Source organism: Thamnophis sirtalis, unplaced genomic scaffold (assembly GCF_051295495.1).
Source record: "Thamnophis sirtalis isolate CommonGarterSnake01/CBP01778 unplaced genomic scaffold, rThaSir2_p1.2 scaffold_5, whole genome shotgun sequence".
NCBI lineage: Eukaryota > Metazoa > Chordata > Lepidosauria > Squamata > Natricidae > Thamnophis > Thamnophis sirtalis.
The window spans coordinates 110,113,917-110,135,347 of record NW_028261385.1 but is presented as its reverse complement, the minus strand read 5'-3'; the positions used below and the strand labels follow the sequence as shown (position 1 = coordinate 110,135,347).

Below are 21,431 nucleotides of genomic sequence, written 5' to 3'. Positions count from 1 at the left end.
AGGCCCCAAAACTAGTGCCCATGCCGCTGGCTTCACTAGCTGCTTCAGGTGTGAGAAGGAGGGGCATCAATTCACTGGCTGCTTCAGGTGTGGGAAGGAGGGGCATCAATTCACCGGCTGCTTCAGGTGTGGAATGGAGGAGCACTGACCTGTCAACTGCCAAGCTGCATACCTAACCCAGAAGGCGACTTAGGGTCCTGTCCAAAAACCAGCAAAGCCACACCACCAAGCTCTTGAAACCGCCATGAAGGGAGTAGGACATAGAGTTCCCCCCTTCCACCAATGAAGGCAGGAGTACTCCCACTGACCCGGTGAGCAGCCCAGTGGAAAGTGAGTCAGACTACAAGATGATCTCTTGGTAAATCACCCAGTTAACCCAGTGACAATCCCCATAGAACTCATGGTTTAATCCTTAGATCAAAAAGGGAGCCTTGTAGGCAGACAGTGGAGCCGATCAGGATGGAAGAGCCCCAGCAGCAGCAGCCACACGAGCCCCTCCAAGACGCCAAATGGCAAACGTTCCTCCTCTTGGTGTGAAATTCAGAGGTGACCCCAAAGAACTATGATTTTTCCTGGTCCAGGTCTGGAATTTCATGCAACAGTTTGGAGAAGATTTCTCCAATGTGGAAGCCAAGGTGACTATGGCATTGGAGAATAAGGTGGCAGCTTGGATGGTCGCCTTGCATAATGATGACTCCCTCCTGCTGAGGAATTACCATGTGTTTATGGCCATCCTGAGGAAGTGCTTTGATGACCCACTAGCCAAGCGTAAGACGAGAACCAAAATGAAAACTCTTACTCAGGGAAGAAGTCCAGTGGCTGAATACATTCAAGAGTTTTGTGAACTGTCGGTGCATATGAAGGGGAAAGGTCCGAGGAGGCTTTAATGGATAGTTTTATGGATGGCTTGAACCAAGATATATACCAGAACTGTGTTAACAGAGGGGCCCCACACAACCTCCAACGCTGGTATGAGTTGGCAGCAGATGTGGAGATTGACCTAGCCAGGAATAAATACCAGGGAGAAAGTGAGAAAGGTAAAAATCCCTCTCCCATCCACCCCAGAGGAGCTCCGAAAGGAGGAAAGGGTTAGTCTGCAAGCAAACTCCGGTCGACTGCTTGTTTCCGCTGTGGGAAGGAGGGGCACTGAGCTACCACTCAAAAATTGGCCTAAAACCCACTGCTGCTGGAGAGAGAAAGCCAGACAAACAACCAGGGAAACGAAAGGACACCGCCATGAAGGGGGTGGAACCTGTTGAGGATTTCCCTCCCAACCAAGGGGAAGAAGAACCCTCTTTTCTGTCTGGGGAAAGTGAAACCGACTCCAATTATGACCATTTGGTAAGTCCCTGATCGGGTCCCATGACCATTCCAGTAGAACTTAAAATGCCCTTTACTGGTGTCCAAGGGAAAATGCTAGCCCTCTTGGACTCTGGATGCACACGTTATGTAATTAGCCTGGAAGTGGTGGAGAAAATGGGATTGAGACTGAGAACTTTGAAAATGACCACTGCTTTTTGCCAGTTGGACGGGTCTGTGGCTGGGGGGGGGAGGAGCTGCCCATTTTGTAACTTGAACCAGTAGAAATGTGGATGGGGGGATCACCAAGAGACTTTGAGTTTCATCGTTGCACCAGGGACGGATCGGCCCCTCATACTGGGATTACTCTGGCTACGTAAATGGAATCCATATGTGAATTAGAGAAAAGGGTGGTTGCGCATCCGTTCTGTTAAACCCCCAGAGGGGAAGGGGAGGGTCTCCCACATAGCTGAACTAAACCTAGCTGTGGCAGCGCAGGAAAAAATTGAAGGGGAAGAGAAAATCCCCAAAGAATATTGGGATCTCAAGGAAGTTTTCAGTGAAAAGACTTCTGACACATTGCCCCCCCCCCCTCCACCGCCCTACTGATTGCAGCATCAAGATCATCCCAGGGGAGAAATTCAATGACCCTACGTGAAATGGAGGAATTACGGAAGTTTATTAACAAAAACTTAAAAAGGAGTTTCATACAACCGGCTAGGCCACGGATGGCTGCACCTGTATTGTTCAGAGAAAAGAAAGATGGTTCCTTTTGTTTATGCATTAGTTACAAAAATCTAAATGGGATTTGCATGAAAAATGTATACCCCCTTCCATTCATGAAGGATATGTTAGCCCAGTTGGGGAAAGGAAATTTTTTCACGAAGTTGGACCTAAGGGAGGCCTACTACAGAGTCAGAATCAAAGAGGAGAATGAATGGAAAACTGCTTTCAATTGCCCTTTGGGGTGCTTCCTGTTCAGAGTACTCCCGTTTGGACTGCAAGGGGCACCAGCAGTTTTCATGCAATTAATAAATGAAGTTTTGTATGAGCACCTGTACAAGGGCATGTTAGTCTACCTTGACAACATCCTTATATACACGGAAACATGCGATGAACACGTGACTTTGGTGCGCTCCATCCTCAAAAAACTCCGGGCTGCTGAAATTTATGCCAAATTATCTAAATGTGAATTTTTGCAACCCTGCGCTTATACCTCATGTAAGTTTACAGATACAGAAATGAGATGGGCCATATGGGAAAAGGAAGCTTTTGGTGTCAGATGGACTTTGATGACCTGGCGACACTTCCTAGAGGGAGTGAAACACCCTTTTGAGGTATGGACTGATCATAAGAATTTAGAAGCGTTGAAGACCCCATGTAAGCTGTCACCTAAACAAGTGCATTGGGCACAGCACTTCAACCGTTTCAACTTTACCCTCAAGTACATTCCCGGGGAGAAGAACTTTATGACTGATGCCTTGTCCAGGCTTCCCCAGTACAATAGCTCTAGGTTGAGCATGGTTCATCCAGTCATCCCAGTTAAAACTCTGGCTGCCCAATGGTTACTAGGAGCCAAGGCCCAGTGGACTTGGATGTGACTACGGACCTAATGAACAAACTCAAAGAGGGCCTTGAATTCGACTGGTTCAAGAAACATTCTGATGAATGCACCATGAAGGATGGACTGGCTTGGGTAGGAGCTAAACTGTATGACCCTGCTAACCTGAAACCTGTCGTTGAATCCTACATAGCCAGTTGTCCCATCCGTGCGGCCGCAAAAAGACCACTAGGGAAGACCCAAGGTCTCCTCCAAAGTGTTGCCCGTCCTGGGACCCCATGGAAGGAGATATCGATGGACTTTATTGTCGAGTTACCAGAAAGTCTGGGGAATACCATTATTTGGGTTATCACCAATCTGTTTTCTAAACAGGTTCATTTTGTGCCTTGCTCCAAGATCCTATCAGCGAAGTCATTGGCTAATTTGTTTATTTTACATGTATATAGGTTACATGGAGTGCCTGAATGCATTATATCGGGCGGGAGGGGGGAGGTCCAATTCACCTCGCTCTTTTGGAAAGAGTTCCTGAAATTGATTGGCTCTGCCCAAGGACTAAACTCCACCCACCATTCTCAGACTAATGGGGCTTGTGAACGGACGAACGGTCTTGGAACAGTACCTCCGATGTTTCATCAATTATCAACAGGATAATTGGGCTGAACTGTTACCACACACAGAGGTGGCGTATAATAATTCTGTACACAGCAGTACTGGCATGACCCTTTTAAAGTTGTGTTTGGTCAGGACTTTGTGCCAATTTCTGAATTGCCTCAAGAGAAACCGCAAATTTTATCCTTGTCTGAGTGGAGTGATCAAGTTCGGCAGTTTTGGTCCATGACCCGCAAAGCATTGGATGTGGCCCACCAGGCTCACAAAAAACAGGCGGATAAGAAAAGGGCTAAGCCAAAAGAGTACCAAGTTGGGGATAGGGTGTTTTTGTCCACCAAGTTTCTGCAAACCACCCAAAAATCGAGGAAGTTGGAGCCGAAGTACGTAGGTCCATTCCCCATTATAAAAATCATAAATCCTGTATCGGTGAAGTTGGAGCTGCCAAAGAACCTTAGAAGAATTTATCCTGTATTTCACGTGAACCTGTTGAAACCAGACCACACTTCTTTCTTTCTTCCTTTCCTCCGCCTCAACCTTCACCTTCGGTCCCTCTTCTTATTAAGGGAAATCAACATTTTGAAATTAAAGAAATCTTAAGAGTCCAGAAAACATAGAAGTTGCATTCAGTATTTGGTCTCCTGGAAACATTTTCCCCCTTCCCAGGCTGAATGGGTCGACAAATATCATGTTAGGGCTCCCAGAATTTTGCAGAAGTTCTACGCCAATTATCCTGATAAGTCTTGATATTAGGATAGATGTGTATACAATATTGTTATTTTGTATTGTTTTTCTCTCTTTTTCTGCAGGGGTGATATCTCTTTCTGAAGGAGGGCCGGATGTCAGCTTCTGTTTCACTTACTTGCTTTCGGCTGCCATGGCAACGGGGGGGGCATGGTATTTGGGATGTGAATAATTGGTACAGGAGTGATAGTCATAAAGGGAGTTTTGTTCTCACCATCTTCTGCGCATGCTGATGGCCGATGTTTGGACCTGGTCAAGGCCAACCGTCCTGCATACCAACCTGATGATGCTTCTTGGAGATGCAACCCACATGACACCTTAGGGAGTTGCAGATTGGGCAATGGGGTGGGGGTTGTTGGAGGGAGGGGGCTGGGCAAATGTTTGATATGTATGATTTCACGCTTTTCTGACTCAAACCTTGCTTTACTTCGCTGCTATCTATTCATAACTAGTAAAAGTACTTTTAATTCCACAAACAACGGCATTGAGAGGTTTCTTTCTTGATTACTGAGGGAGGCATCCCTGACACTGCCAGACCACTGGTGGCTGCCCCAGTACTTTTTAGGGAAAAGGATGAGTCCCTTTGTCTATGCGTGGACTATCATGGGCTCAACGTGGTGTTGTGGAAAACTTTTACTCACTCTCCCTCATGAAGGACATGCTAACCTATATGGCGAAGGGAAAGATCTTCAAGTTGGATTTGTGGGAGGCAGACTACAAAGTGAGGATCAAAGCAGGGGATGAGTGGAAAACAGATTTCAATTGCCCCCTAGGATGCTTCCCGTTCTGGGTCCTCCCTTTTGGACTGCAACACGTTGCTGTGTTTATGCAACTAAAAAACAAAGTGGTACATGAACACCTCTAAAAAGAAGTGTTAGTTTATCTAGATGACACTTTTATCTATACTGACACAATGCCAGAACATGTAAAACTAGTTGTGCTCAAGAAGCTTCAAAAGGCCAAGCTATCCAAATGCAAATTCAACTAGAGTAAAATTGACTTTCTATCGTATCTCCCATGAGGTGATAGAAATGGACCCCATAAAGGTGCAGGCAGTGCTAGAGTGGACTTTTCCCTGCACCTGGAAGCAACTACAAAGCCTCCTCGGGATTTGCCAATTATATCACCAGTTCATTCTCTTGTTTGCCCAGATAGTCCTCCCCATCACCAATCTACTGAAGACAAACGGGTAGGGGAAACCCAAACCCAGCCAGCCGCTTAAATAGACTATGGAATGCTGGGCTGCATTCTAAAAACTTAAGTGCTTGTTTGCAGAGAAGTCGATGCTGAAGCACCCAGACCCCATAAGAAGCAGGAACATTGTTTAACGATATATACATGCTATGGTATTGGCAAAAGTAACTTGGATATAAATTCTAAACAGTGAGTTGGGGAAAAGGGGGGGGGGGAGGTTTAGAAACTTTATTAATTGACTTTTATTTAAAAGATGTTATAAAGGTGTAATGTTATTGGAGGATTTTTTGAAATGGCTAATGAATGCCATTATGTGGTTGTGTCTTTAAGTATGAATGATTTGAGGTAAAAGCATGTTCAAATAATTGTAGTCAAATGAGAACTGTGGTACATTAATAGTAAGATATACATTTTTTTTAATTTAAAGTGTATAATCTAATATGAACTATAAGTAATGACAATGGAAGAAATGCACGAAAGTTATCTGTAACCAATTGACACGCTTTCTACAAGAGTAATGAAGGATGATTCTTTTTTGTGTTTTTGTTCAATTAAAATAAAAAAAATTCAAAAAAAAAAAAGAAGCAGGAACATGGAAAAGATCAATTCATGATGAATGATAAAATTGACTATGCAAGAACACCTTATACATCAGTGAATTGTGAGTTCAACTTCCCTGGACAAAACAGTGAGGAACACGACGGAGCTGCAAGTCTCGGGTAGGACGCATGTCTTGCAGTCCAACTCCTCCCACCCGCCCCAATGCTAACAGAATCCAGGCTGCTTCCCTTCCCCACCGTTTCTTTAGCGAGATGGGTGGCAGGTGGGGTGGGGGAGAAGTGAGAGGTGTGGAGCGAGACGTGGATCCTCTTGCTGTCACTTCTCTCCCTCCTCCCCGGGCATGGCAGGCTTCCTCTGCAGCTTCCAAGCCAGGGCAGAGAGATGACGAAGGGTGAAATGTTCACCCCTGGGGATGATTCAGATGCTTCACTGGAGAAACGGACCCCCGCCAGCCCAGGCTTCCTAAATCTCTTGCTCCCCAGATTATCCGCCTTGCAAAGAAAGCCCAACTCGACGCAAACGCTGCCTCCAGCCACCTCTTCATCCTGGTGAAACTACGTTTTGAAAGGATGATCTGCAGGGGGGGGATTTCCTGCACATTGGCAGTGGCGTCTCCTCACAGGGCTTCTCCCAATGTCCCAGGTGCGAAGCAACATCCCATAATAGAAAGCATGGAAAGCCATACAACTGGGGATGTCGGAAGAAGTCTTGTGAGAAGACACCGCTGCCGATGTGCAGGAAATCTCCCCCCGCTCCACCTTCAGATAGTCTTGTGGGCTGGCAGGAGAGGTCTTCAATGAACTTCGCTCTGTCTGTGTCTCTGCAGGCAGCAGTGTCGGCAGCATCTCCTCGCAGGGTTCATTCTTCCTTCTCTCTGGCTGATTCTCAAATATTTTCAAGCAAAACACTGCCAAGAGAGGGAAGTATCTCTTCTCCCTCCCTTGCCAAACTTTGCGTGTAGGTGTAACGTTTCACAAAGCTCCTTACTCCATGGCTGCTGGCTCCCTCGCTTTGTGTTTTATATATATATGCCGACATACCCACCCTTCCTGGGACTGTCGTATCCCACTCCCAAGATTCCGTTTCCAAGGAAAAAAGAGCGCTGGGGCCGCACTGGACATTCCCCCCTGCCCTGACTCCTGTCAGCCTCAATTTTGTTCCTGAAACCCTGCGGGCCACTTTTCTGCTTGAGCTCAGCCGAAGGGGGGGCGGGGTCTGAAAGCAAGGGCGAGATGAAGCTGACTGCTTCCTCTTTGCCTCCTCTCCCAAAAGCAGTCTCGGGCGCAGCCACTTTTGCAGCAGAAGACTCAAGCCGGCCTTCCGAAGGGTACTGTAGCAGCAGCTATCCACAATTTTTTTACCCTTGTTTCGTCCCCATCCATGTGGCTCACTGGGCCACATGGGTCAGGATGAAATAATGATTAAAAAATTGTGGATAACTGCTGCTACAGTACCCTTTGGAAGGCCGGTGCAAGGCGCGTGGGGTGCATCACTTGGCCTCCTGCTTTTGTGGCCATAATTGATGGCAAAAGCAGCTGCACTTGCTGGAGGCCACGGCCTGAGCAGCACCCGCAAATCAGCTGTTTTTTGAATGGCAGCCGGATCGGCTCAACTGATCCAATTAAGGAGCCAAGAAGTGCTGAGGTGACCGGGGAAGGGAAGGGCTTCCTCCTGTACTTGCCACGGCACCCTTTCACTAGGGCTTATTTTTGGGGGACGGCGTATATTTACACCCACCTCAAAAACCAGGCAAAACCCAGGCCTGGGCTTATTAGCAAGACATGTCGTATTTTCAGGGAAACACAGTACTAAGCTGGCAGGAATAGCTAACATCCTAGAACCGTGATGGCAAACCTATGGCACATGTGCCAGAAGTGGCATGCAGAGCCATCTCTCTGGGCATGCAAACTGTCACCCGTTGCTCTTTCAGGTTCCAATGCGCTATCCAGCTGGTCTTCACATGGGTGGAAAACCAGAACAGCAGCCTCCCAGTGCACATGCATGTCCAAAGACCAGCTGGCCGGTGCGCATGCATGTGCTGGAAAGCAGAACATCATCTTCTGCTGCTCTTCCAGTTTCTGGAACACACACATGCACGTGCTCCCATTTCGGCATTCGGTGCCGAAAAGGTTTGCCAACACTGCCCCAGAAGATAGGCTCAAGATCCAGATGCATCTTGATCGATTTGAACACTGGACCCTATCTAACAAAATGAAATTCAATGTAGACAAAAGAAAAGTCTTACACTTAGGCAAGAAAAAAGTACACATACAGACTGGGTGAAAGCAGGCTTATTAGCAGTAACTGTGAGAGGGATCTTGGAGTTTTAGTCGACAACCAGTTAAATATGAGCCAGCAGTGTACGGCAGCAGCCCAAAAAGCCAACAGAATCCTAACATTAACAGAGATACAATCAAGATCAAATGAGGTACTAATACCATTCTATAAAGCCTTAGTAAGACCACATTAGAAAACTGCATCCAGGAGAAGGGTAATGACCTCTTGATAGCAATGGCAACTAAGAATTGTTAACAACTGGAAATATTAAACTTGATCACCACTGGGTATACAATGAATATGTTAAAAGCACTTGTTAGATAGTCTCCATCTTTGTCAAGCCTGAACATCATGTTTTGTTTTTATATGGGAGGTTTATACATCTACTAGTAGTTGTTCTAATAGGTTACAAATGAAAGTAAATAGTCTCTGATATGGAGGATATAAAATATTAAATAAATATCTAGGGACAGTCAGGGAGAAGGAACTATCCATACTATAAAAGGATGGGAGACTTTGGCTCTGTCATTTTGGATATCTAGAACCCGCAAACACTGCTTCAGTTCAATGTTAGCAGGTCTCAAAGCAGGAAGTGCTGAGAACACAAGATTTGTCACTTTAGGGTGGAATCTAGCAAGGTAAGATGCACTAGGAAGGCCTTTGTTTAAGAACCACAATTGATTTTGGCAAAATGATCACTAAACAAATCATGAGAGAGAGTGGGGAAAGAGACAGAGAGAGAGGATGTAAAGATAGTTGGTTGTTGCCACTTGATTTAGATAAATTTTTCTTGTTTTTTATGAAAAGTACAAGATGTTCTGGTCATCCATTGTGCTATATCTGATTGTCTTGACTCAGATGGGAACTAGGAATAGAAAGTGAGGCTGACACTGTGTACTTCTCCTTCACTTAAATCAGAATTATGCACCAGTCTGAATATCATCATCATGACTGCTCTTCAAAAGAGTAAAAATAAAGACGTCCTGAAGCAATGAGTGAGTGACAAAGCACAAATACACTGGGAGCTGTAGTCAGGGACCTGCACACAAGCAATTCAGGTCTAATAGTCACTTTTCATTGACCAAAGCAGCATTGAAACCCAATATTTGCCTAGGTGAGTTAGCAGTCTTTTTAGGAATGCAATGCTCATCTCCACAGTATGAAGATGGAACTATAATTTGTGCCCCAAACTTTCCCTGCTTCACTATACGCTGGTCAGTTCACCACAACTAGTGGGGATCCCATCGGTGGTTGAACAAACATAAGATACCTCTCACCATTGTCACTTGAACATGTTCATGCTTTTGGACAACACTAGGAGAACAGCTTTAGTTGTCAGAGAGCTTGAAAGATACACTGCAGCCCTGAGTAAGATTCTTCTTCTATGAAGAATTAGATGCCCAACTCTCAGTTTGTTTGGCAACTTTAATGCAAATATACCTCCTCATCACCAGTAACAACTTTCTGTTTGCCTACCATAAAAAGACCTCCTTGGATGCACCTTCGCTCTAAGTTTGGCATTTTATTGATTATGTCCTTGTCAGAAGAAAAGGAAAGCAGGATGTCAGAGTAATTAAGGACGTGTGGTGCTAACTGTTGGACATGTCGCAGGTTCATTGTCTCTAAAATGAAGCTCCACATCAGACTCAAAAGATGACCCAAAGGAAGCAAGGCTATGAAAAGAATTAATCTAGTTAGATTGAAGAACCCCAGCATGGCTTCAGCACTGGCTGAAGACTTAGTAACTAAGCTTGTTGACCTACATCTTGCTAGCTGTGCAAGTCTAGAACTATTAGGGCAACAATTACAGTGTCTACCTGACTGTCCAACATGTGGCAGGACATTTCATGCCCCAATTGGCCTGACCAATCATCTCTGGACACATCACACTTAGTTGTAATGTAACTAATGGTGGTGAGGTCTTCATCTATGATGCTGGACAAACAACACTAAACCTTTATGTAATTTTCTAAACCTTTATATTAAAGATTTATGATAAATCTATAAAATATATTGATTCAAGATTAAATAGTGGTAATAACACTGGGATGGTCAGCATTGTGTCACTGAAGATTGTGGGTGGAAGAACTGCACACCAAGAAAAAATATGGTATATATAAATATGATCTCACCTGAGGCTGCTGGAGTATTGGTAGAAGTTGAAACAGCGGCTTGATTTCGAGCATGAGCAGGTATGAGGATTGCTGCCAGAGCTGGATTGCTTGACAATTCTAGAAGGAAGTTGAAGAAAGATCATTTATAACAAAGCACAATTCAATTATCTAATTTAGCAGAGCTCTGATGAAGCCAGGAATGTAAGGAAGCTCTATGAAAAGTTATATGATAATCATTACTGTCATGGAAAAATAGAGGAATAAGGTTAAATCCCACCAGTGCTGACAAGCACACTGTGGTGAGGCATATGGGAAGGACAGAAGAATGCCAATACTGTTTCTAACATTTAAAAAATCCCTTTTCTATCAAAACTGTAGATCATGTGCCACAATCTTTTTTTCAAAAAACTAAAACAGACAATCCATTCATAAGCAAGAGACTAAAACAGGGGATGAGTAGAAAAAAGATTTCAATTGCCCCTTAGGATGCTTCCAGTTCCGGGTCCTCCCTTTTGGACTGCAAGGGGCCCCTGCTGTGTTTATGCAGCTAATAAATGAAGTGCTGCATGAACACCTGAAAAAGGGAGTTTACCTGGATGACATTTTAATCTATACTGACACAATGCAGGAACATATAAAACTAGTCAGAGTAAAATCTGTCTGGAGAGCCACTAACAAGCTGCATGGATAATTCTGACACAGACAAATCAATGATCTAACTTAGCATGATAAGATTCTTAAAAAGCAGCTGTGCAGTTCAAGTGCTACTGGGCATCATCTAAAAAATACACACATTTTGGAGGGGACTATAATAAAAAATGCTCAGGAGTGACGAATTACTTTAACTTTTTGTACAAATAACTATTCTTCCAAATGGAACTGCATTATTAATAGTAAAGTCCTACACATATCTATTAAGAAGATTCTTGGCCTTTTGGCTAAGATCAAATGTATACCTATTCAGATGCAACTTATTCCCAGCTATATATGATTTTTTAAATGATTTTCCTACATTAATATATCAAAACATTTCTAATTAAAAAGTACTGCTTTTAGAAAAAGTATTATTTTTACTACTAAATGAAGGCAGGAAAAATAATCTGAAAAGGGGTGGTCTCCCTTATAGTACTGAGAAGGACACTACTTTAAAAATGTTTCCTATGATAGCAACAAAGAAACTATTTAGTTGGTTACTTTGTGTCTTCAGCAAGTTTGGGCTGCAGACATGATCCCCAAAAATATGAAACCAAATAATGATTCTATTTAGCAATATCAATAGCATTTAGACTTACATACCGCTTCACAGTGCTTCATAGCCCTCTCTAAGCAGTTTACAGATTCAGCATATTATCCCCAACAGTCTGAGTCCTCATTTTACCAACCTTGGAAGGATGGAAGGCTGAGTCAATCTTGAGCCTGGTGAGATTTGAACTGCCAAATTACAGTCAGCTCGCAGCCAGCAGAAGTAGCCTGCAATTCTGCATTCTAACCACTGAGCCACCATGACTGTTTAACAATATATTTAGCACTATTTGAAAATATGTTTAATCCCACTCTGTGTATATGCTTGCTATTTTATATTTCAGAAATAATCTTCATTTTAAAATTGACTATTTGGTGTTCTTACTTATTCATTTAATTATTGCACTATGGACTATAACCTCATCTACGTTCATTTATTAATAATTCATTTAGGAAACAACTTGCCAACTATGATAGAGATCATTTAGATCAGTGGTAGTCAACCTGGCCCCTACCGCCCACTAGTGGGCGTTCCAGCTTTCATGGTGGGCGGTAGGGGTTTGCTGTAACTCTGCTTTATAAATTTTATAAAGTAAAGTTACTTCCCTACTTTATAAATCACCATCACTGGAACTGGTGGGCAGTTAGAAAATTTTACTACTGAGATACAAAAGTGGGCGGTAGGTATAAAAAGGTTGACTAGCCCTGATTTAGATTATGGATTCAATTACTTTCTACCTCATTTCTCTCTATCAAGAATGAACTGGTTACACGCACACACAAACACAAAATGCGCAAATGTTTCCTTCTGTTCCAACCCTCTAATCTATGCTAAGGAAAGAGTACTTTCTTTTGAAGTGCCCAACACTTTATCCATTATTCATTCTAACTTTACTTGAGAAGATGCCATATTCTGGCATGTTTCAAAATTACCTTGAGTAGTGAAGTTAAAGAGTGCAGGTTTCTCTCGACCACTTGGCAATTTGATGTTTGGGTCCCGTAATTCATCAAAGAAAGAATGTGCACATGCTTCCAGTGGAGTCAGGCGGGCAGTTGGGGTATATTCCAACAGACGGCTACATAGAGCTATTGCTTCTGGTGGAGTGCGGGGTCGGAAGACCTATGGGGGAAAAAAGAGGGCAGGCTGACCATTTTGTTTTACTCTTTATTGACAGACTATGAGCCTGAACCAATAAGCTGATGCAGGTATTGTTTTTTGTTTTTTAAAAAGCTAACATCAGATTTTTACCAACTGGCTAAGGCAAAAATGCTTACTGGCAAGGAACTATACTGAATAATGTTGAATTTACAAAATCTCTGAGGACATGACGGACATCCAGCACCAATCTGAGGAAATTTAGGCTCAAAGGAAATAATACCTTTAAAAACATAAATGATGCCGCTAGGTTATGCAGAGGGGCTGGAAAAGAGGAAAAAAGCAAGTGATGGGATATTTTGAGGATTGAGTGTTATATAATCCCATTTAATTAGAACTAAATCCAAAACATAGATTTGGATTTATCAAACTGGTTTACATTAGCTAATTTGTTAATAGTTTTAGTGGCTATTTTAAATTACTTGGCAAGGAATTAATTAAAATATTGTGTATTCTCAACATGCAATCATCACTTTTGCACTGCATATTTTCTTGGAGATTCAGGACTGCCTTAAATGTTAAACTTCCTGACAATGAAAACAATTAATCAGTGGAATGGGTTGACTCCATAGATTGTATTCTAGTTCTAAACTGTTTTTTCACTTGTGTGGAATGTGCCTATAGGTCTTGGGAGGATAAACAACGGTTAAACCTTAATGTATTGTGTGATAAACTGAATTCACAGTTCTACAAAATGAACACAATAGCATATAAACCACATGCAAAATCAAATGCAGATCTGCATAAATACATTTTTAAAAGACGCATTAACTTCAAGAACGTGGAAAGTGCTTCAAAGTTATTCTAGCCTCTAATTTAGACAGGGGGAGACTGAGCCTAATTTTATATACTACTATAAAAATGATGAGTTTTTGCAAAGTAATCAAAACTTGTGAGGGAGAGTCCCAAATACCAGATTAAAACAAAACAGAACAGAATAGAATTTAGAGTAAATGAAAACCAAAAGAACCAAAATATAATCAATTTTTAACCACTATATAAAAATCCCAATCTAATGCTGAAGCAAGTTTGCATTTTTTTGACAAGGCACCTTTGATGTAACAGAGTGATGGGATGATGAGGGAAGAGTACAACTCTTCCTACTCCATCACTGGAAACACCTCTCACTCACTCATATACTTAAACACCCATCCTCATATAGCTCCTTTCTTCTAATTGCACTGAAATCCAGTTTTTGATTTGTAGGAGAAAACTGTGTGAAAGGGAAGATGCTCCCAATCCGTACACTAGACAATTTTCCCTCTGTAAACGGACCTGAAAAAGCAGGATTTGAAATCCTGTGAATGTTGTTTCATCTCACTTAGCCTTGCCTTACCTTATAACTTAAGCCAGGAGAGTGATGAGGCACTCTCAGCTGTTCTCCTAATTCTTTCATTCCAAGAGCGGCAATTGCTTTATAGACCTGATAATTTTCAGATGAAAATAATATGAGGGGAACTATTGCAATAGCAGCTTCTGAATAGAAAACACAATACAGTAGTAATTGTGCTTGGGCACACATTTTGAAAGTGAATGGATAAGAGATTGAAAAATAGTCTTACACATGTAATAACATGATGAGATGAACAGTGGGGGATAGAATTTAAGAGCAAAGAAATCAATGCATTAGTCCAAACTTTTCCTTTAGATATCCAATTTGGAAACTAATTTGGATTTTTATTCTAAAGTGTTTTCACTGATTCATTAGATGTGCATAGTTTTATGATTCTTAGATAATTTTGAGATGTATTAAAATGATATAGGACATTAATGTCACATTATTATTATTTCAATACCAATAGCATTTAGACTTATATACCACTCCATAGTGCTTTAAAGCATTCTCTGGGTGGTTTACAATATCAGCATATTGCCCCCAATAATTTAGATCCTTGTCTTAGAAGGATAGAAAGCTGATTCAATCTTAAACCCCGTCACCATCAAACTCAAGACTGTGGGCAGAATTAGCCTGTAATACTGCATTCTAACCACTGTGCCATCAAAGCTGCTGGTCATTAAAAAAAACCTCAGCTTCTTGCTTTACACTCTATTTCCTTATTTCAACTTGTTCTTGAGAAAGTTTCATTGCTTTTCTGTTATGGGAAAACACAAATACTACAGAACAAGGAAATGTAAAGTATTTTTTCACTACAAGTCCTGGGTGAATTGTATGATCTTTCTTTGAAACAGAATATATGAATTTGGGAATTTTCTACTGAGGATGCAATTGTTGCTTTTTGAAATCTCATCAAAAAGTGAAATCTGTATGTTTCAAATTCTTGTTGGGAGTTTGTGTAGTAAGATCGACAATTTTTTTCCTCAAGGGAAAACAAACCTCTTAGCCAGATAATTATTCTGAATGACATTTCAGTACATGATTACTAGATTTTGTTCAATCTCCAAAGGTGATACAAACAAAAGGCAATGGATGTCATGGAAGCAAGGATGCTTTGTATGAGGACAGAAATGAATGGAAGACTATGGAGAATTAGTTTTAGCTATATTCCCTTTTCTTACCTTATGCCATATTTCTTTTGGCATAATATTTTCACACCTTTTTGTGATCTATACAATGTTCACTCATAAACACATTACCCATATAGTATCTCTGTCCCAATATGAAATTTCAAGTGCAATTCAATCTACTGATTACAGACAAAGGGGATATTTGCAAAGAAACACATTTAATCTTGTATCCGCCGGATCTTTTAGAATATAAGTCTTATCATCTCTAATTATGACAATTTTTAATTTGCTTTTCTTTATTTTGAGGGAAACAATTAATATAGCATTCACTAATAAGCTAGCAGAAATTATTCTCATATATCTCCTCATGCTCTATAAATTAAAATTAAAGCAGCCAATATAATTGCAAGCACTATCAGGGAGTTATTTTTCTTTGGAAACTTGAAATGAGTCATGAGATGTTTGCATAAATGTTGAAAAATGTAAATGTTACTTCTATTCCCAAACATCTAATTTTACACAAGGAAGAGAATTTAACTGACTGCTCCTTGAAATCTAATAACTTGGTGTAAAGTTTTCAGTTTTAATTTTCTATTTCCCCGGCAATTAACCTGGTGATATGGAAAAAAAATTATATACATACCCGTACTCCTGAGGTGAAATGTCCTGTTCCTGACGAGTCCTAAGGATGATAATGCAGTGAAATAATCCAAAGAGGGGGAGTCAATCCAAAAGAATAGTCCAGCAAGGAAAAATATATCCAATATTATAAGAAATCCAAAGTGATGGGGAAATATTAAATGTTTAATACAATTAGAAATTTTAAACATCAGCAGCAAGTCCAAACTCAAAAAATTAATAAGAATATTTTTGCAAAGCTGAGGCATAATATAGAAACATTTTATTTTAATGCATGTTCCAATGCCAGTGGTTTTACTAAAAAGTAACAAAAATATGAAATCAAATGTCTGTATAAAAGTAAGATTACTGAATTTTCAAAACTAAGCTATAGATCTCCTCCCTATCTTGGAGAGAGATAGACACAGGAAGGAGCATGAGACATGCAATCATGCATAGACTCATTTATTCCTGTTTATTTTTCCTAAAAGCACAACTGAAAAGTGTTCTGATATAACACTTCTAAGAGAGAGAATCATTAAGTTTCTCATTTCTAAGATGATCACTTTAAATGTCTATAAACTACACCAGGCCACCGCGGATTATTCTTCATCTTGGATTGACTTCCCCGCCAATGGATATTTTAGCATTTAGATTTTTAGCTGATATTTCATTAGGATGCTTCAGGAACTGGACATGACACTTCAGGAGTGATGGTAGGATCTAACTTACTTCCCCCTTTATTGTGGTTTCCTCCCTTATGCCCTCAGTCCTTTATAAGTGCAGGGGATTTATGTTTTTTTCTTTTTTAAGAACAACTGATGATGACAGAAAGACACTGCATTCTTTAAACTCTTCTCACCCCAATCTGTTCTAATGCTTTATTCACCCACTAAGAACTACTTAACCACATACAAACAACCAACATTAAAAGCAAGGGACTGTCACAGTTACAGGTCAAGCAGTCAATAATACACTTTGCCAACACTTAAGCACAATGGGGCTACTAAAACAAGGGATGTTTTCAGCATTCTATTGTGCATAGGTGTCAAAGGACATCGTGTAAAGTTCAGTGTTAGCTGTGAACTGCCCTCACTATTATGTTTTGAAGATAATAGTTACTGTTTTTCATGTAGTTTTCAGTGAGAGAATTGTTTGCATAAATAATCCGCGGATTAGTTTTTAGTCTGCGGACTAAAACTTAGCACTTGGGTCTAAAAGCCGGCCCGTCGCAATGAAATCTATTGAATCTGAAGCAATCTTGACCAAGGAAAAGAGAAGCTGACAACACAAAGAATAATGCAAGTGGGCAGACTAACCTTTAGTATGCAGACTAAATACGGCCAAGTAAATGCACAGGAAAGCCACAAGCAGAAAACTAAAATTAAAGTGACACATGTGAATGCTGACTAGAACTATATGATTTCAATTATATATTGCAAATTATATTTTACTATAATCACAGATAGTATATTAATTAATTTGCGCAGTTTACTTATTAATATAGTATGTTAAATGACATAAAATGCCATGCTGGAAAAAAACCTATCATGAACATAGCCATGTAATATACCTCTGTTGAAAGTTCCAACTTTCTCCAGGATATGCCATTTCATTTTCCTCTGCAGCAACATAGGTATTACCATTTTGTAGCCCCTAAATATGTTCAATTCGCACTGTACTGTTATGGAGAGGAGAGTTCTATCTCTCCTCACTTATGTTCCGTTTCTGCCTAGTTATTCTAATTCCCATATTGATATCTTTACATATTTAGTACATTAAACCTAGTACTGTTTTAGGATTTTTTGCCCATCACTTCTTTCAGCTAAATATTCTTTTTATAGTTCTTGAAATCTTAAGATTTGACAGTATTGGTAGCATCTTTTTATTTTATGGGAAATTTTGTCTTGGCAATAAGTTTATAAGATCACAATAAGGTTTTCAACCAGAAATAATGGTTATTTCAACTTATTTCAAAAAATCTGATGTAATAATTTTTGTCCATTAAAATTTAGGAATTATATTCATGATTTTATTTGGACATGATTTAGCACTGTGTATTATCTTGGAGGCAAAATATTAGTGAGCATCAATAAGATTTTTAAAAGTGACACATTTTCCAAGTTCAATATAAATTTCTATATCTTTGTTCCACATGCTCTACCACCTACAGTTAAGAACACAGCACACTGGAGAACAAGTATTATAGAATTTTACTTGGCTGTAATAGAAATATTGTATTCAGCAATAATGCTTTGCTAGTGTTTTTTGAGTGAAACAGGACTTCCGGAACTGCTCATTAAAGACATGGAACAGTTCTAGCCACTCAAACATTATTCTCTGAAGCACTGCTGGAAAATCCTAGCTGCTGTGTTGAAATGTAGTTAACTGACAGTATGAATGAGGCTACAATATGATGCTGAGAAATATTGCAGACGTAGCCTATTCAATATGCAATATGAAAGAAAACAGCAGCTATATACCTCAACATAGTCGTCTTAACATAAAAGAGAAAAAGGAGGGAGGCAATGAATGAAGTCAAGAAATAAAGAACAACGCTACATACATTCTGCATGAATCCAGCCCTACTCACTATGTTCTATCATGGAACTATATTGCATTCAGCAAGTGGTTGAGAATTCCAACTTTCATTTATAAAAAGGTGACTTTTTAAACCACGAGTTCAAAAAGTGGCAAAACTAAAGGTATTTCTCTTGCCTTAAAACTTGTTTTATTTGGGGAGGGGGGTCAATAAAAGTGATTTTTTTTTAACAAGGACATGTGGAAAATGTACTAGTGATATTACACATTTATGAAAAGGAGCCAAAATGAGAAATTTAATAATTTTTTTACCCTGAAAGAACTGTGCAACTATTGAATACTTATAAAAAACTATATATACTTGCTTTTCACAGAACAATTTCATAAAGTTCTTGGCAGCCCAATCATAAATTCATTTTACAATGTGTTTATCCTGCCATTAGTATATTACATCATTTACTTTATTTATTAATTAGTGTTGACATACATTTTAAATCTTTTCAGGTAATCGTATCTCAGATTCTATAGTTTTTAAATATACTATAGCTTAAAGATACTGTATATTTTAATACATAATCAACAAGGTACTGAATTTTAAATCAATGAATTAAAATAATTGAGAATCAGTTATTGCAAACTCTTGAATTGGCTACTTGTTGATATAAATACACTTGCAAACTCTTCAAAACTAATTTGACTCATTTATTTTGATTTTTGGGGGGGGGGTTTACTCATGGTATGTATTTGTTTTTCAGTTTGCTCTAACATACTATTCACTATAATACATCAGAATGGAACATTAATTCCTTTCATTAAAAGTTGGAACTCAAATCTTCAATAAAAAAGGAACACATTATTAGTCCATTGTGTATGCTTTTTCTTAACTATAACAAACAAAAAAGAAAACGGTTGTGAATCAAGCTAAAACTCCGGTACAGCACAAAACATATTAAGCTCACTTCACTGGATCAAGAAACTAAGATACATAAGAATAAAATCTTACTACTAAGTGCTTTCCATTGAGAAAACAAGTGTCAACAAATCCATGAGTGGTAGTGTGAAGAAAATAAATAAAATGCTACAGATCCCATTTGTGGGCTGTTGATCAAAGGTTTTGAACACTATCCAAGTAGCATTAGTTTTATTGCTATATAAACTATCCTTGTGAAATGGAAGGTCTTCACTTCTAGCTTGTCTCCAATCAGATGCCAATGAAATGGAGCCAAGAATAGTGACAGTTTTTAAGAAAAAAAAATGAAAATCCTGTTGCTTGCCTCTTGAGTGATGAATCATCATATGCATAACTGCCTTACCTGGGGAGAGCGAGCTTCTGCGTATCAGCTGCTAAACCCTGCACTTCCCAGTGCACTTTGAAAAATTGCATTTATTTTATAAAATAGTCAGTAGTCTCTCATCGCACCCTGTCAAATTTGTTCAGTTAATTAATTCAGTTTAGGCACTGCCTGACTTCAACTGACCCGAGACCACAACAAATTTACGCGTGCACATAAATATGTAAAGCAGACCTGCGATGCTGAGAGTTGATGCATGACAACCATTTTAGACTCCACTTTATATTCCATGATGTACTTCCAGAGATAGAAGTCATATTGATTTTTGAATTGTGAATTAACTGCAACCAACGCATGAACAAGCTAGCTAATTTGGGACACATTCATAAATACTGTCAGAGAACAAATAAAACCAAATAAAAGTTCTAAAATATCATCCTTTATGTCTCTGAATCTTCCATCTTGTTACATATTGGTTAGCATGGTAAGAACACAACCTCCAATTGGTAAAGTATATATATGCAACTACAGAACATAAAGAAAGGGTAGAACATGCCTGATAAATTATTTTTAAAAGTTTGCAAGTATATTTGTATTAGGCAAAGCGCCTTAAATAATTCATAACTGTTATCCATGCAGTATTGCTTATTTTGGCTAACACTCTTTGCTATTATTGTATAATAAATATGAATATAATACATAAATACATGCATCACTTATGATTGTATAGATTTCAAATATTAAAGATATAATTTTAACAATTTAATATACTATTGTTTATATTAATAATCCTTGCAAATGTTTGAATTTAAAATCTGTAATTTTTCTCTAAGCCAAGCTCATTTTTGTTTCTGTTGTTCCTGGGAAAATATAACAGTGGCAAATAGACCAGTAACCACTGCAAAAAGGAGCTGGTAAAGTATTAAAAGGTACAAGTGGACTTCATAGGAGTAAAGTAATTTTATTTTGTTAATATTTGGATTTAATTTTATAAATTTATATATAATTTTAAACTTGTATCTATATATGCATGTGTGTGTGTGTATAATAGCATATATATTATACTAGCATGTTAACACTTCTAAACCTAAAAGTCATCTTTTTTACAACCTTCAAGATTAGGTTCACCAGACACTCCAATACAGTCCTTATTCAACTTACCCTATCATTTCCCAAACATACCAACATTTTTGCATTATTACCATATATAAAGCTCTATCATCATTTTTATACATATTTTCCAACCCCCAAGCTGTATAATCTTGAATGCTTAGTGGATATAAGCATATCAGGTGATGTTCATTTGTGTAATGAGGGAGGGTGTGGCCTAAGCATATCAGCACCCTATATCAAGATGTGCATAATTATTAGGCAGCACCTTTTCCTCAGGCAAAATGGGCCAAAAAAGAGATTTAACTGAAAAGTCAAAAATGTTATAACGTCTTTCAGAGGGATGTAGCATTCTTGAAATTACTAAGATACTGGTGCGTAATCACAGAACCAAACAGTTTGTTGCAAATAATCATCAGGGTTGCAAGAAACGTGTTGAGAAAGAAGATGCACATTAACTGCAAAAGATTTGAGAAGAATCAAATGTGAAGCTACCAGGAACCATTATCCTCCAGTGCTGTGATATTCCAGAACTGCAACCTACCTGGAGTGCCCAGGAGTAAAAGGTGTTCAGTGCTCAGAGACATGGCCAAGGTAAGGAAGGCTGAAACCTGGCCACCACTGAATAGGACACATAAGTTGAAACTGCA

The 21,431-nt window shown here is 39.5% G+C and overlaps 1 protein-coding gene across 4 annotated transcripts in view; it reads right to left on the bottom strand.

The window, feature by feature from the left end:
- GSK3B (glycogen synthase kinase 3 beta) overlaps window positions 1-21,431 on the bottom strand; it is a 116,176-nt gene that overhangs the window by 6,466 nt on the left and 88,279 nt on the right. For 2 of the 4 annotated variants that reach the window (XM_014066531.2, XM_087716528.1), the window contains 4 exons: window positions 15,864-15,902; window positions 14,091-14,177; window positions 12,532-12,718; window positions 10,375-10,473 (listed from right to left, as the gene is read on the bottom strand). In XM_014066531.2, coding sequence (XP_013922006.1) covers window positions 10,375-10,473; window positions 12,532-12,718; window positions 14,091-14,177; window positions 15,864-15,902 — 412 coding nt within the window. The remainder of the gene's footprint in view (window positions 1-10,374; window positions 10,474-12,531; window positions 12,719-14,090; window positions 14,178-15,863; window positions 15,903-21,431) is intronic. The other 2 variants (XM_014066532.2, XM_014066533.2) reach the window with 2 other exon arrangements.